At 47.8% G+C, this 12,122-nt stretch overlaps 1 protein-coding gene across 4 annotated transcripts in view; it reads left to right on the top strand.

Annotated features, from left to right (window-relative positions):
- The window catches only part of LOC112961467 (peroxidasin homolog), a 48,083-nt gene extending 38,090 nt beyond the window's left edge, over positions 1–9,993 (top strand). For all 4 annotated transcript variants that reach the window (XM_026056692.1, XM_026056700.1, XM_026056711.1 and 1 more), the window contains 8 exons: positions 743–900; positions 1,964–3,467; positions 3,943–4,077; positions 4,763–4,971; positions 5,786–5,900; positions 6,440–6,533; positions 6,937–7,054; positions 8,444–9,993. In XM_026056692.1, the coding sequence (XP_025912477.1) occupies positions 743–900; positions 1,964–3,467; positions 3,943–4,077; positions 4,763–4,971; positions 5,786–5,900; positions 6,440–6,533; positions 6,937–7,032 (2,311 nt within the window). In that variant the 3' untranslated portion in view covers positions 7,033–7,054; positions 8,444–9,993. The remainder of the gene's footprint in view (positions 1–742; positions 901–1,963; positions 3,468–3,942; positions 4,078–4,762; positions 4,972–5,785; positions 5,901–6,439; positions 6,534–6,936; positions 7,055–8,443) is intronic.
- The last annotated feature ends 2,129 nt before the right edge of the window (positions 9,994–12,122 follow it).

The following is a 12,122-nucleotide window of genomic DNA, read 5'->3' as shown; positions in this document are numbered from 1 at the left end:
GGATGTGAAGCAAAAAAGAGATAAAAGAGATGCTGAACGAAGCTTTTTGAAATCTCATTTTATTAGTGACAATCTATAAATAAAAGCTACAGTATTGTTTCAGGTACTCGAGATTGAAGCTACACCATGTAGATGTAAGAATGAGATAGAGATTCATAACAGGAAGGTGTTTGGGATTTTGGAAACGTCTTATATGACGTAGAAGGTGGTATTAGTATATATATCTGCTACATGCATTTCATCAGCTGGAGTTGGCTCTAGAGAAAGTGCATAGAAAAGAAAATAATCAGCATAGTCATTTTATAAATGCAACTGACTTAGTGCAGAGTGAATAAAAATAATAATGTAATTATAACCATTTTCTTAATGAAAAATGACTTCCCCATGAATGGAAATTCCCTCCTCTTCTATCCAAAAATAAACTTTTTATTGAAAAGATAAACAGTTTGTGTTAAGCCAAAAACCTCTGGATTTCAGCTGTTGAAAAGTGAAAAATATGTTACTGTAGCAGAAAAAATAGAGATGCTGAGGAAATTAAATGTGTGGATTTTCCTGGGGAAAAATATTCTATCTTTAATCATCTGCAATATGCAGGCAAGCCACATCGTTCATATGCACTAGATTTTGGGGTTGAACACCAGACAAGGCTTAGAACCTGCCTCCTGCTGCTTGCAGTGTCTCATTGCTCTGAAGAACATACTCATTTTAGTGTTTCTGCATCGCTTTTATTGTCTTGAAACAGGCGCCCCAAGACTCCCAACGACCTTCTGGCTCTCTTCCGTTACCCCCGGGACCCCTATACCATTGAAACAGCCAGGGCGGGTGAGATCTTTGAAAGAACCTTGCAGCTGATTCAAGAACATGTGCAACAAGGCTTAATTGTGGATATGAATGTCACAGGTATGAAAGATGTATTTCCCTCCTTAACTCTGAACAGATTTCTGGGTAAGATTTAATTAAAACAACAATTTATCCAGAAAGATAAAATGTGCAACATTGTCCCAAAAGTCCAGATCAGTTATGAGTATGTCAAGAAATGTATTGTGAGGGTTGCAATTCTCTCTCTTAAATCTAATGATTTTTATAACAGCTGGAGGGCTGGTCTTGTGGTTGCTGTACCAATCTGGTACTCAGGAAACTATAGTTCAGTTCCCCATTTTGCTCAAGATTTCCTGAGTGGCTATTAAGGCCCTAATCTTTAAAAATATTTAGCCATCTACCTCCCATCAATTCCAAAGAGGGTGGGCATGTAAGTACCTGTATGGATCTGAGATTCAGTCCCTCTGCAGGTGGAAGAGAGACATTTCCTTTATATAAAGGAAATGTCTCATCCACTGCACATTTCTACCTATGCATGTTAGTCATCGTGTACATTTGGGCACATAAATATTTTTGCCTGTCTGGATCTATTCCAGCCTGTGAGGAGTCTCGCTCCAAGCTGCAAGTCTAGTCTGGGCTAGTCGGACTGCAACCTCTTGTCCTYGTGGCCCTGTCAGCATCCGTGCGACTCAGCCTTATTCAGCGCTTTCACGGAGCGGAGCGCCCCGGCAGCCTCTGGCAGCTTCCCTGCTGCTTGTCACGTATAATTTGGATGATCAGTTATGCTGGAGGCTGCAGTAATACCCAGACAGACATAAAAATAAACCCAGTGCTGACTGCAGAATGGAGACCAAGACCACCCCCACAGCTTGGTCTTCTGTTTAATGTTTTAGGTTTCGATGTCTGTGCAGTTGATACTAAACTYTTTTCTCCTTCTTTTCCTCTCTTTGGGCCTTGTATGATCCTTTGCTTCATTTACCTTGCATAAATCACATAGCAATACCAAGATCAGAGATCAGGTCTTCATGCCCGTTGCAAAAATCCCAGAAACAGATTCCAATCAGAGCCCTTATTTGGGATGGCAGGAACTAGATGGCTAACGTGGTCATGGTCTGATGTGTTGCTTTTGCATTTAYCTTTGCAGGCTATCGTTACAATGACTTGGTCTCCCCTCACTACCTGAACATGATTGCCAATCTTTCTGGTTGCTCTGCCCACCGCCGTACACCTAACTGCTCAGATATCTGCTTCCACAAGAAATACAGGACCCACGATGGCTCTTGCAACAACCTCCAGCACCCGATGTGGGGTGCGTCTCTCACAGCCTTCCAGAGACTCCTCAAGCCAGCCTACCAGAATGGATTTAACCTCCCCCGGGGATTTTCTTTGGCAGAAGACTCCAGGGACCTGCCCCTTCCTTTACCCCGCCTTGTCTCCACTGCCATGATTGGGACTGAGACCATCACCCCAGATGACCAGTTCACTCACATGCTCATGCAATGGGGCCAGTTTCTGGACCATGACATGGACCAGACAGTGGCAGCCATTAGCATGTCCCGTTTCTCAGATGGAGCACCCTGCAGCGAGGTGTGCAGCAATGACCCTCCTTGCTTCTCCRTCATGATTCCTGCGAACGACCCCCGTGTGAGGAATGGACGCTGCATGTTCTTTGTCCGCTCAAGCCCTGTGTGTGGCAGTGGGATGACCTCACTGCTGATGAATTCCGTCTATGCCAGGGAGCAGATCAACCACTTGACCTCTTACATTGATGCCTCGAATGTTTATGGCAGCACCGAGCAGGAGTCGCAGGAGCTGAGGGATCTGAGCAACCAGAATGGATTGCTGAAGCCAGGGCAAGTTGTGCCCAGCTCGGGCAAGCACCTTCTTCCCTTTGCTGTGGGGCCGCCCACCGAATGCATGAGAGATGAGAACGAGAGCCCTGTGCCATGCTTCCTAGCAGGAGACCACCGTGCCAATGAACAGCTGGGTCTCACATCCATGCACACTCTTTGGTTCCGGGAGCACAACCGTATCGCCAATGAGCTATCGGCCCTCAATCCCCACTGGGATGGAGATCTCATATATCACGAGGCACGGAAGATTGTGGGTGCCCAAATGCAACATATCACCTATGCCCAGTGGCTCCCCAAGATCCTTGGGGAAGCTGGAATGAAGATGCTGGGTGAGTACAAAGGCTACAACCCCAACATCAATGCGGGAATCCTCAATGCCTTTGCCACCGCTGCCTTCCGCTTTGGGCACACCTTGATCAACCCCATCCTATACCGGCTGAATGAAACCTTCCAGCCCATCCGCCAAGGCCACATCCCCTTGCACAAGGCCTTCTTCTCCCCTTTCAGGATCACACAGGAGGGTGGGATTGACCCCCTCCTCCGTGGGCTGTTCGGGGTGCCTGGGAAAATGCGGGTACCCTCAGAACTCCTCAACATGGAGCTGACAGAGAAGCTCTTCTCGATGGCACACTCAGTCTCACTGGACTTGGCTGCTATCAACATCCAGAGAGGGCGAGACCATGGCATCCCTCCTTACAATGATTTCAGGGTCTTCTGCAACCTCTCATCTGCACAGGAGTTTGAGGACCTCAGAAATGAGATAAAGAACTTGGAAATCAGGGAAAAGCTCAGGAGGTACGGTAGCCTGGCCAGGCTTGGAGGCATCACAATCACTGAAAATCAGTCTGTGAAAAGTTACTGCTCTTCCTAGAACATCCATCAAATAACCTTCCCCAGATATTACTACCCACAGATGTTCAGATAGGGTAATAGCTTTGGTTTAAGAGTGGGGCAAGACAAATTAGGTCTCTCCAAGTGATCAGTCTGGTTCTGAGTGGAATGTCATCAGGGATTGGTGTGGTATAGTTTGGAAGCAGATTGAGCCTTGGAGCTATTTTCCAGAGAGACTAAATTGCATCTTATCTGCACTGGCTGACATTAGGTTACTCTTTCCAAGGCATGCCCCTTGTTTTTCAGATAAGACTATTAGAAATGTTGTCCAGAGGAGTTCCTTGTGTACACAGCCCTATGTTGGAATCAGGTTTCTTTTATCTTCACTTTTTGATAGTCCCTTACCTTTTTTTTTTTTTTTTAATCTTTTATCCTGCAGCTTATATGGAACTACCAAAAATATTGACCTGTTTCCAGCACTGATGGTGGAGGATCTTGTCCCTGGTACCAGAGTTGGACCAACACTGATGTGCCTGTTAACAACACAGTTCAGAAGGCTGAGGGATGGAGACAGGTATTGTCATTAGAGTCAACCCAAAGTCTTTGGTATTCTATTTGGGGAGATTTGCTCCTTGCAGGAAACATGGAGGGAACAGAACCTGTGATTTTCTCTGATTGTTCCTCTTCTTATGATACTTCCTCTGTCCAGTGTATTTGCAAAAGGACTTGCAACAGTAACAATCCTTTCCTAATTTAATGATTTCCCTTCCACTGCAGGACATCTGACACGGTTCAAGATATGTCCAATGTCTCATGAAAATGCTATAATGTCTCTCAGGGAGCTTCCTTCTCATTCCCATTTGCTGCTCATGCTAACACAACTCTTCTTGTCCTGGTGATGCACTTAGGGCAGGTGCTTTGTGGGCCCACCAACCCATGTCCTAACTGCTACAGTAGAGTTGTCTGAGCCTCAGGATTCCCCTGCAAGGGGTTGTATCTGGAGYAAGCAGTGTCACTCTGCAGCTCAGGTCAGCAGCTCACTGGGATTCATGAGAGACCATCTTCATAGCTATGTGAAGCCCTCCTACAGGGCAGGCCCCATTTGCAGTTTAACACGACATGGGAAACTGGAATAGAAGCTCCTTTTGAGGGGTCTGGGTGCTGTCACACAGATGTAGGGCAACTCTTCTCCCTCTCAGCCTCACTCTCTGTCATCATCTTGTACTCTTGAGTCATGCTATGATCTGCAAATCCTGCAGATTTTGGTACGAGAATCCTGGAGTGTTCACGCCAGCGCAGCTGACTCAGATCAGACAGACATCSCTTGCTCGTATCATCTGTGACAACAGTGACCACATTCGGCAGCTCCAGAGAGATGTCTTCCAGGTGGCATCATAYCCGCAGGGCATGGTTGGTTGTGAAGAGATTCCAGCAGTGGATCTCCGCTTGTGGCAGGATTGTTGTGAGGGTAGGAGAGAGGCTATTCTAGCACCGACTGACATGGGGATGATTCTGGGTGGCATTCCCATTATGTTGTCACTTTATATGACTTGTCAGGAGCTGGTTTAATGGCACACATTACTTCTCTGTGGGAAGTAGAGCCATGTGTGAGACAAATGGATGCAAAGAGGAAAATAGCTGCCTCAAATCTGACCCAAGGTCCACTTAGTTCAGGGCTTCTGTCTCATAGCAGCCAAAAGCTCATGCTCAGAGGAAGAAAATAAAAGGGGGCATGGGCACAGTGGTCCCTACAATGTACAGTGGCTGAGGAACTTTGAGCTAGAAAACGACATTGAGGGCATTGTATTTAATCATGACTTGTGGATTTATCTTCTTGCTATCCTATCTGAGCCATCCCCATTTCTGCTTCCACAACACCCTGTGGCAACAAATCCTCCAGTTTATTAATGTGGGGAAGTTGTAACATCTTTTGGTTTGTTGTTAGCCTCTAGGCAGCTCRCAGAGCCCCCTGATTCTGATGAATGCTCATTCCCCTGATCCCCTTCGTGCCATTTGGGAGTCTGTAAAACTGCTATTAAACAGCAGATCCTGCCCTGGTCCCTTTGTGCTACATTCTAGCTACAAGTGTCCAGCCAAGGCATGGTAATCCATGCAGGATGCAGGCCCCATGCACCTTTGCTGCCTCCTTCTCTCCAGCATAACTGATGTGTCGAGGGTGGACAGTGAAAGAGGGTAGCGCTGCCTTATTCACAGACAGTTCAAGCCAAACGGTTCTGCCTGAAGCATGAATGCTCATTCCAGATTCTCCCTTCCTTCCCAAGACTGCCAGACACGTGGACAGTTCAAGGCTCTTTCTCAGCGGTTCCGAAGCAAGAGGTCTCCCAGATTCAGCTACCCAGAAGAAAACCCTTCCAAGCACAAGCCTACATTTCCCAGGTCTGGTAGATCCATTTCTTATACCTCTGCTTTCTGAAGAGTACGAGAAGTTTGTAATAACTCTGTCCATTCAGGCTTTTGGAATTGGCATTCTGCACTGAAGCCTGGAGATCAGGAGCGTTTCAGTAACTAAATGCAGAGCTTGATCCAAAGTCCTCCAACAGGAGTAGGGGTCTTTTTCTTTTGTTTGAACAGCCACCAGATGAAGCTCTGTCTTACTGAGAGGACATGTGAATAACCTTGCTGATCCTCTGTCCCATTGCACCTTCACAGTCCTGGGAGAATGACAGAGAAGACCATTTTAGGGACAGGTTTTGAAAATCCCCCAAACTGTTTCCAACCACACATAACACTAGCCAGGGGATTTAGGCAGATCACGCAGTTGTGTGACTGTTTGGTTGGCATCTCTTGGCCTCTGAGCCYTTCTGTGCCCAATTTGATACTTAATCTAAGGCTGATGTTAGAGAAGGCAGAATGATTCTCCAGTCCAGGAAGCTGACGCTTCCATTATCCTGTTTGCTTTCTATCTCTGACTCCAGAAATGAGGTGCCTTCTCCAAGCCCTTCCTCCAGAGAGAATCTCGAGTCCCTTGTGGCTGAACTAGAGAAGACGGTTGCTTCCCTACAGAAACAGGTAAAATTTTGTGTCCCAATATTTGTCTTCTGTGGAGCCACACCATAAGCAGGATTTATCTGTGAGCTATGGAAGTTGGCAGCCTCTGCAGCTCCTGTGCATTTAAGAGCCAACAGGAACCCTCTGATCGGAGGGAACTGTAGCAGGTACAGAAGAGGGAAAGTAAGGAGAGAAGAGATGAAGCTAAGCTCATACATCTACAGCTGCAAGGTGGCTTGAGCTGCTACTGTTAATTTGTGTTTGGGACAGCTGAAAGATCATCTGTGGAATCAGTTTTGGCAGCTCAGATGATGAATGGTAATTCAGTTGTATTTGCCTGGATGCCTGTCAGGACATGGTATTTGGCATGAGGAGGGCAGAATGGTCTTCTTAAAGCTAATGTTTTTTGTGTCGTCCCTGCTAGGTATATGTACTARAGAGTCAGCTGAGGTGGCACCACAGGAACACTAGCGCGTATGGACAGGGGAAGAGGACTGGAGACAAATGGAGAAAAAGATGACCATGTTGCCTGTTCATACAAGGTCAGCATGTTTGCTCTGAGTGGGCTGGGGTCCAACAGGTAGATCAATGTGACATTGCTGAGCAGGTGGTGGGACACTTGAGCAGTCTTCACGTACGTAAAAGACTGTTGCAGAAAGGAATGGAGCAATCCAGTGATGAATGGGACAAGAGGTAATAGGCTTAAATGCAGCAGGTTAGACACCATTTCTAACAGTAATGATTAGTGACTCACTAGAATGGGTTGTCTGGGGACATTGTGGCATATCTGTTCCTGGAGGTCTTTTAAGAACTGGTTTGGCAAAGATGGGGAAAGACATAAGTATAGGATGGACTAGGTGGACTGGGTGAGGTCTCTCTCAGGCCTTTTCTCCTGGGACTCTGGGCAGATTTCTTCTAGCTACACTTAATACCACAACCCCAAACCCAACAGCCTCTTTGGGGAGTGATATCACAGAGCGCAGTCATGGGGTAGATGGACTGGTTCCTCCTCAGTGTAACAAGGACATCTGGCAGATGGAGCAATCCCTTATTTGCTTATGTATTGACAGAGATTTCCCCCTCACAAACTGAGTCACTATGCACATCTCTTCCGAGAGCACCGGTCTCCTCTTGGCTCAGCACTGGCCAAGGGAGTGAGACTGTTCAAGTGCACATGTAAGGTCACTGAAAGCACCTGCCAGCGTGGGGGCTCCTGCTGCCACTCGGCTGTGGCAGGATCAGTCTCCAAGGTGCCGGTAGAAAGCTGCAAGTCCTAGTTCGCTGTATCTAGGGGCAATGGGGAAACGGARTGAGCTCCTTTAACCCTGGTTTCCATGGATGTCTCTGCAGCCTTGAAAGAGTGGGTGAACAACTTGCTGGCACCTGCCAGTCTGGAGGAGGTGTTTAATAGCTTTTATGTGTCACAAATGGCTACTCCAGGGACAAGAGAAGGCGAGTTATGCAGAAGTGCTGTTCTGCCGGGCAGTCTGTGCTGTAAGGAGCATCCTCTGGAAGTCAGGTTACAGGTGGTGAGGGCAAACGAAGGCTGGTTTGCCCAGATAATCTCGGTGGAAAGCAGAGGGGGAAGCCTGTAGACTCGCCCTACTGGTTTCCAGTCTGRTTTGATTTGTGGGTCCTTGCAGGCTTCCTGAGGGAATAGCAATCCCCTTTAGAAATTTTACAACCATGGTATGRTTGTATGCAGTATGACACTTGCGAATTAGCTTTTCCTTGTCATGTTTTGCAGATCCTTGAAGAGTACTGGAGGGTTCACAGAGCCTTTCAAAAGTATCTCTTTGATTTCTAAAGGGCTATTACTATTTTCATGCTGCAGTCGCACATGCCCCAGACCTGCCAGACGCTGTACAAACAGCAGTCTCTACCTCAAACTCTCTCCAACACAGCTTGTTTGCTTTCCTGTGCCGTTTCAGGTGCCCCATGACCTGCGCTCCTGCTCTCCGCCGATCAGTCCAATCCACGCCTAAAGGGCTCCAAAACAGCAGCCTGCAAGACCCAGCAATGCTCTGCCTCCTCTCACACCTCCTGTATGGCTCCCTGTCCCAGGACGACTGTACTTCTGCCTGTACCGAACCCTCTGCACTGACTGTTKATGAGCCCCCTCAGCCTGCTTCTACACTCGCCAGTCTCCAGGGAATAGGCTCTCCCTCGGCGCTGCCCCGTTTAATGGTGACAGACTAGCAGTCTGTCAAGATGCCACTTTCTACCATAGTCCCCAGCACAGGAAGTGGAAGATAATTGAAGCTGCTTTAGTGCCACCATTCCACTCTTCTCTTTTTCCCATGCAATGCTGTCATCATCCACCACCTCTTGTCTGCAATGTCCCATGGCACCCAGGCTAAGCAATTTATTATGAGGCAAAATCTTTCTCAGMTATGCTATCTCCAAGTTTTGGTGCCAGGAAGCCCCTGGAGAAATCTTACTGTGGTTTAAAAAAATTAAACAAACATAAAACCCCARACAAACCCCYAGCCATCYTCTTATGCCAGCAAAAAGAGCAAGAACAACCGCAGGGCCCTGGAGAGCACTGTTRGCTGGGCTTGCAGTTCATGCCAGCRGCAACGAGATGAACCCAAYGCCTMGAGAATCTCCCGGCTGTTTGGGTGCCTCCAAACGGGATGTCAGAAACAGAAGAGCGTGGTGGCCCGCGTTGCTGAGGTCAGCCACTGTGCTTTGCCAGTCATTTGATAACGAGTGGAGCATCCTCAATTATATTACCGTGTGAGTGAATCTACCGTTACGTGCCCAGCGCTGAGAAGCTTTTTCCTAAACATGAACTGCATTCTCCAAATTTCTACCCTTTGGGGTTTTTAATTGGATTTATGTTTCTCCTCTTCTTTCTCCCAAAAGGCTCATAGCTGGAAGATGTATTTAGAGTGTGAACATAACAGGACCTGAAACAGAACCTCAGATAATTAAATGTAATGGGCTCTCTCATTAATGGAGGGGAGCTGCTGGTTTCCGTCAGTTAGTACGGGAGAACACTGTGTGCAGTATTTGACACACTGAGGAATGCACAGCGCTGTTTGTGTTTATTGCTCCCAGGTGCTCTGCAACTGAACCAGGACTGTGTAACCAGCTTTACTGAACAGATGTTATGGTTTTGTTGCTCTTTGGAGGTGCTTTTTAGTGGTGCTAGAACCAAAGTCCCTGTGTATCTACCATAGCCCAAAATCTGTGGGCAGGTTGGATTTTAATACATCAGTGCAAGCCAGTCGCAGGGACTAAGAGAAATACTTGATCCATTAGACCGTGCCTTCTTTTGTTTCACTTTCTCTTYCTGTGTCCTTCCTCCTTCCTTCCTATGGTGCAAGAATCAGAAACTTTTATGAGCATACCCCTTCTTTTCTTCTTTTCTTTTCTTTTTCTTTTTTTTTTTTTTTAAGGTGTGTTACAGTTCCAAAGGGATTCAAAGCAGCAGGAATGCTCCTGGAACTTAATAGGAAAATAAAAAGATACTAGAAAAAAACTGTGATTTAGCAACTATTTCCTGGCGTGGGATTCTGAGCTGTGTGTGCGTGTGCCGTATAGCTACGAGTTTGCAGCAATGAGCGTGTGTTATGCATGTCTGGTAGGTTCAGCTCAGCGGCAGTATTTAGTCCTCAGGGATGTCTGTCATTTTCAGGTGCTCTTTCATTTAGGTGCAAATCAAGATCCAAAGCCTTGCGCGTTATAAATCAGCTGCACTTGTCTATCGCTTGTACCACTAGAGAATCTAATCTGGCAAAGGTCAATAAAGGTAAATCAGCCTCCAGTCTCCTTCTGCAAACCGCAAGTTTACCAAGTCCCCATTCAAACTAGCAAGGTATAAACTTTCTGTGCTTGATCTAATCAGATAATCTCCCTAAACGCATAAGCAAGCAGGCCATTTTCCTCCTGATGGAGCATGACGTGAGGAGTAGACTTGTCAGAAGTGCTGCAGGAATACATCAGGAGTGGGTGTCCTCCACCTTTTCCCCATGTGTTGCAAGCTCTGATGTCCCCCACCCTCTATTCCTATAGCCAAGCTAAAAGTGAGAAAAATACATGCAGAAATTAAACATTGGTGCACAACACCAAGAGCAAGGCTGTGTGCTGGGCAGGTGGGGGAAGACCCCGGGGGAATTCTCCATATATCCAAGTGCTACTTTCTGGTATGTAGGCAGCAGAATATTTTGTCAAAGACTCCCTGCACCCTTTCCCACTTCCCTCCTGTGCAGCGATGGCAGCGTGCCCTCCTGGAGCGCTGCGTGCTTCTCCTCCTGTGCCGGAGAAGGGTGGGCAACAAGCCAACTCCAGACCCAAATGTTCAGATCTGGGTTTTGCAGCTTGTTTGGCCATCGCGGGACACCCAGGAAGCGGCCTGCGGCAGGCCCCCGGCTGTTCACCCAGGCACTGGACCAGCTCGTTCTTCGTATACCATGCAGCATCTTCCACGTCCATGATTTTATTTGCTCTAACAAAAATGCCTTTCTGCAAATACTAGATCCAGGATGGTTTGCCAATCTGGCATCCTAAAGAGGGTTTTTCATCAAAAAAAAGCTTCCCAAAGTTAGTTGTACAGCAGTAGAGTGTCTGTGTGCCCACCCACATGGGAGGGAAAAGGCTGTTTGAGGGACATAAAAGCCCTCAGCCTAGGCCAGTACAATAAATTTCTCCTCTTTCTTTAAAGAGGCTCTTTCAAAACCAGACTGTGCACCCAAAGTCAGCTGCACAGGCAGTYACAGAGGAGGAGGATCACAGTCTAGGCTCGAGCAGAGGAGCTGAGTTCCTGGGGGAGTAGATCACACCAAGGATTGCCAGCCAAAAACCTCCCGCCAACGAGATGGGAACAGCTAAGGGACAAAACTCGCACGGGGGGCACGTGGGCGCCGGCTGGAACTGCGATTTTCTCACTTGGGCAGCAATCTCGAGGCAGCTCACGCTGCATATCCCAGACACGAGGTGTAAATCTCCGTCCTTCGGCGGACACTTGGGTTTGACCCGACGTGCTGGCTTCTAGCAGGGTGTTTGCAGAGCGGCCGCRCCGGAGCGTGACCGGGATGGTTGGGAGTCTGGCTCCGCTCGGCCCCCAGCGCCAGGCGGGTGGGCTTGCGTGCAAGGGCTCTGCGCCACGTGTCGACGGCCAAGCAGCAGATCTGCGAACCACTTCAAAGCTCTTCTGGGTTATTTCCCTACTCTGTTTTAACTCTTGCACATTTGCGGATGCAATTATTTTCCTACGGGAAAAAAAAAAAGTACCCTCCCACACAAGTGCGATCAAGATTATTAACTGGAGTCTGCCACTTGTCACAAGAGCTGCTTAAAGAACAGAGAGCTGCGTTTACCGGTGCTCCAGTAACGAGCATGAGAGCACGCTTTAAAATAGTAATTAAAAAAAAAAAAAAAAAAAAAACTCCTTCCTCCTCCTCCGAGCGCAGCCAGCCTTACGCAAGGGAGCAGCTTCCAGCTGTGGCCGTCCCGCCAGATGTGCCGGCAGGTCTGAGCGGGTGCCTCCCGCCTGCAAACCCGTCCCACCCGATCAGCTAGTTTCACTTTCAGCAATGGGAAGGTCCCAGCGCCGGGAAGCCTGAGCCGCGAGGCCGCCGGGGCGGGTGCCGCGGTGGGGCCATG

This window comes from Apteryx rowi, unplaced genomic scaffold, assembly GCF_003343035.1.
Source record: "Apteryx rowi isolate R43461 unplaced genomic scaffold, aptRow1 scaffold_0, whole genome shotgun sequence".
NCBI classification, from domain to species: domain Eukaryota; kingdom Metazoa; phylum Chordata; class Aves; order Apterygiformes; family Apterygidae; genus Apteryx; species Apteryx rowi.
Note: the sequence above shows the minus strand (reverse complement) of the source record. Positions and strands in the feature narration are given on the sequence as shown.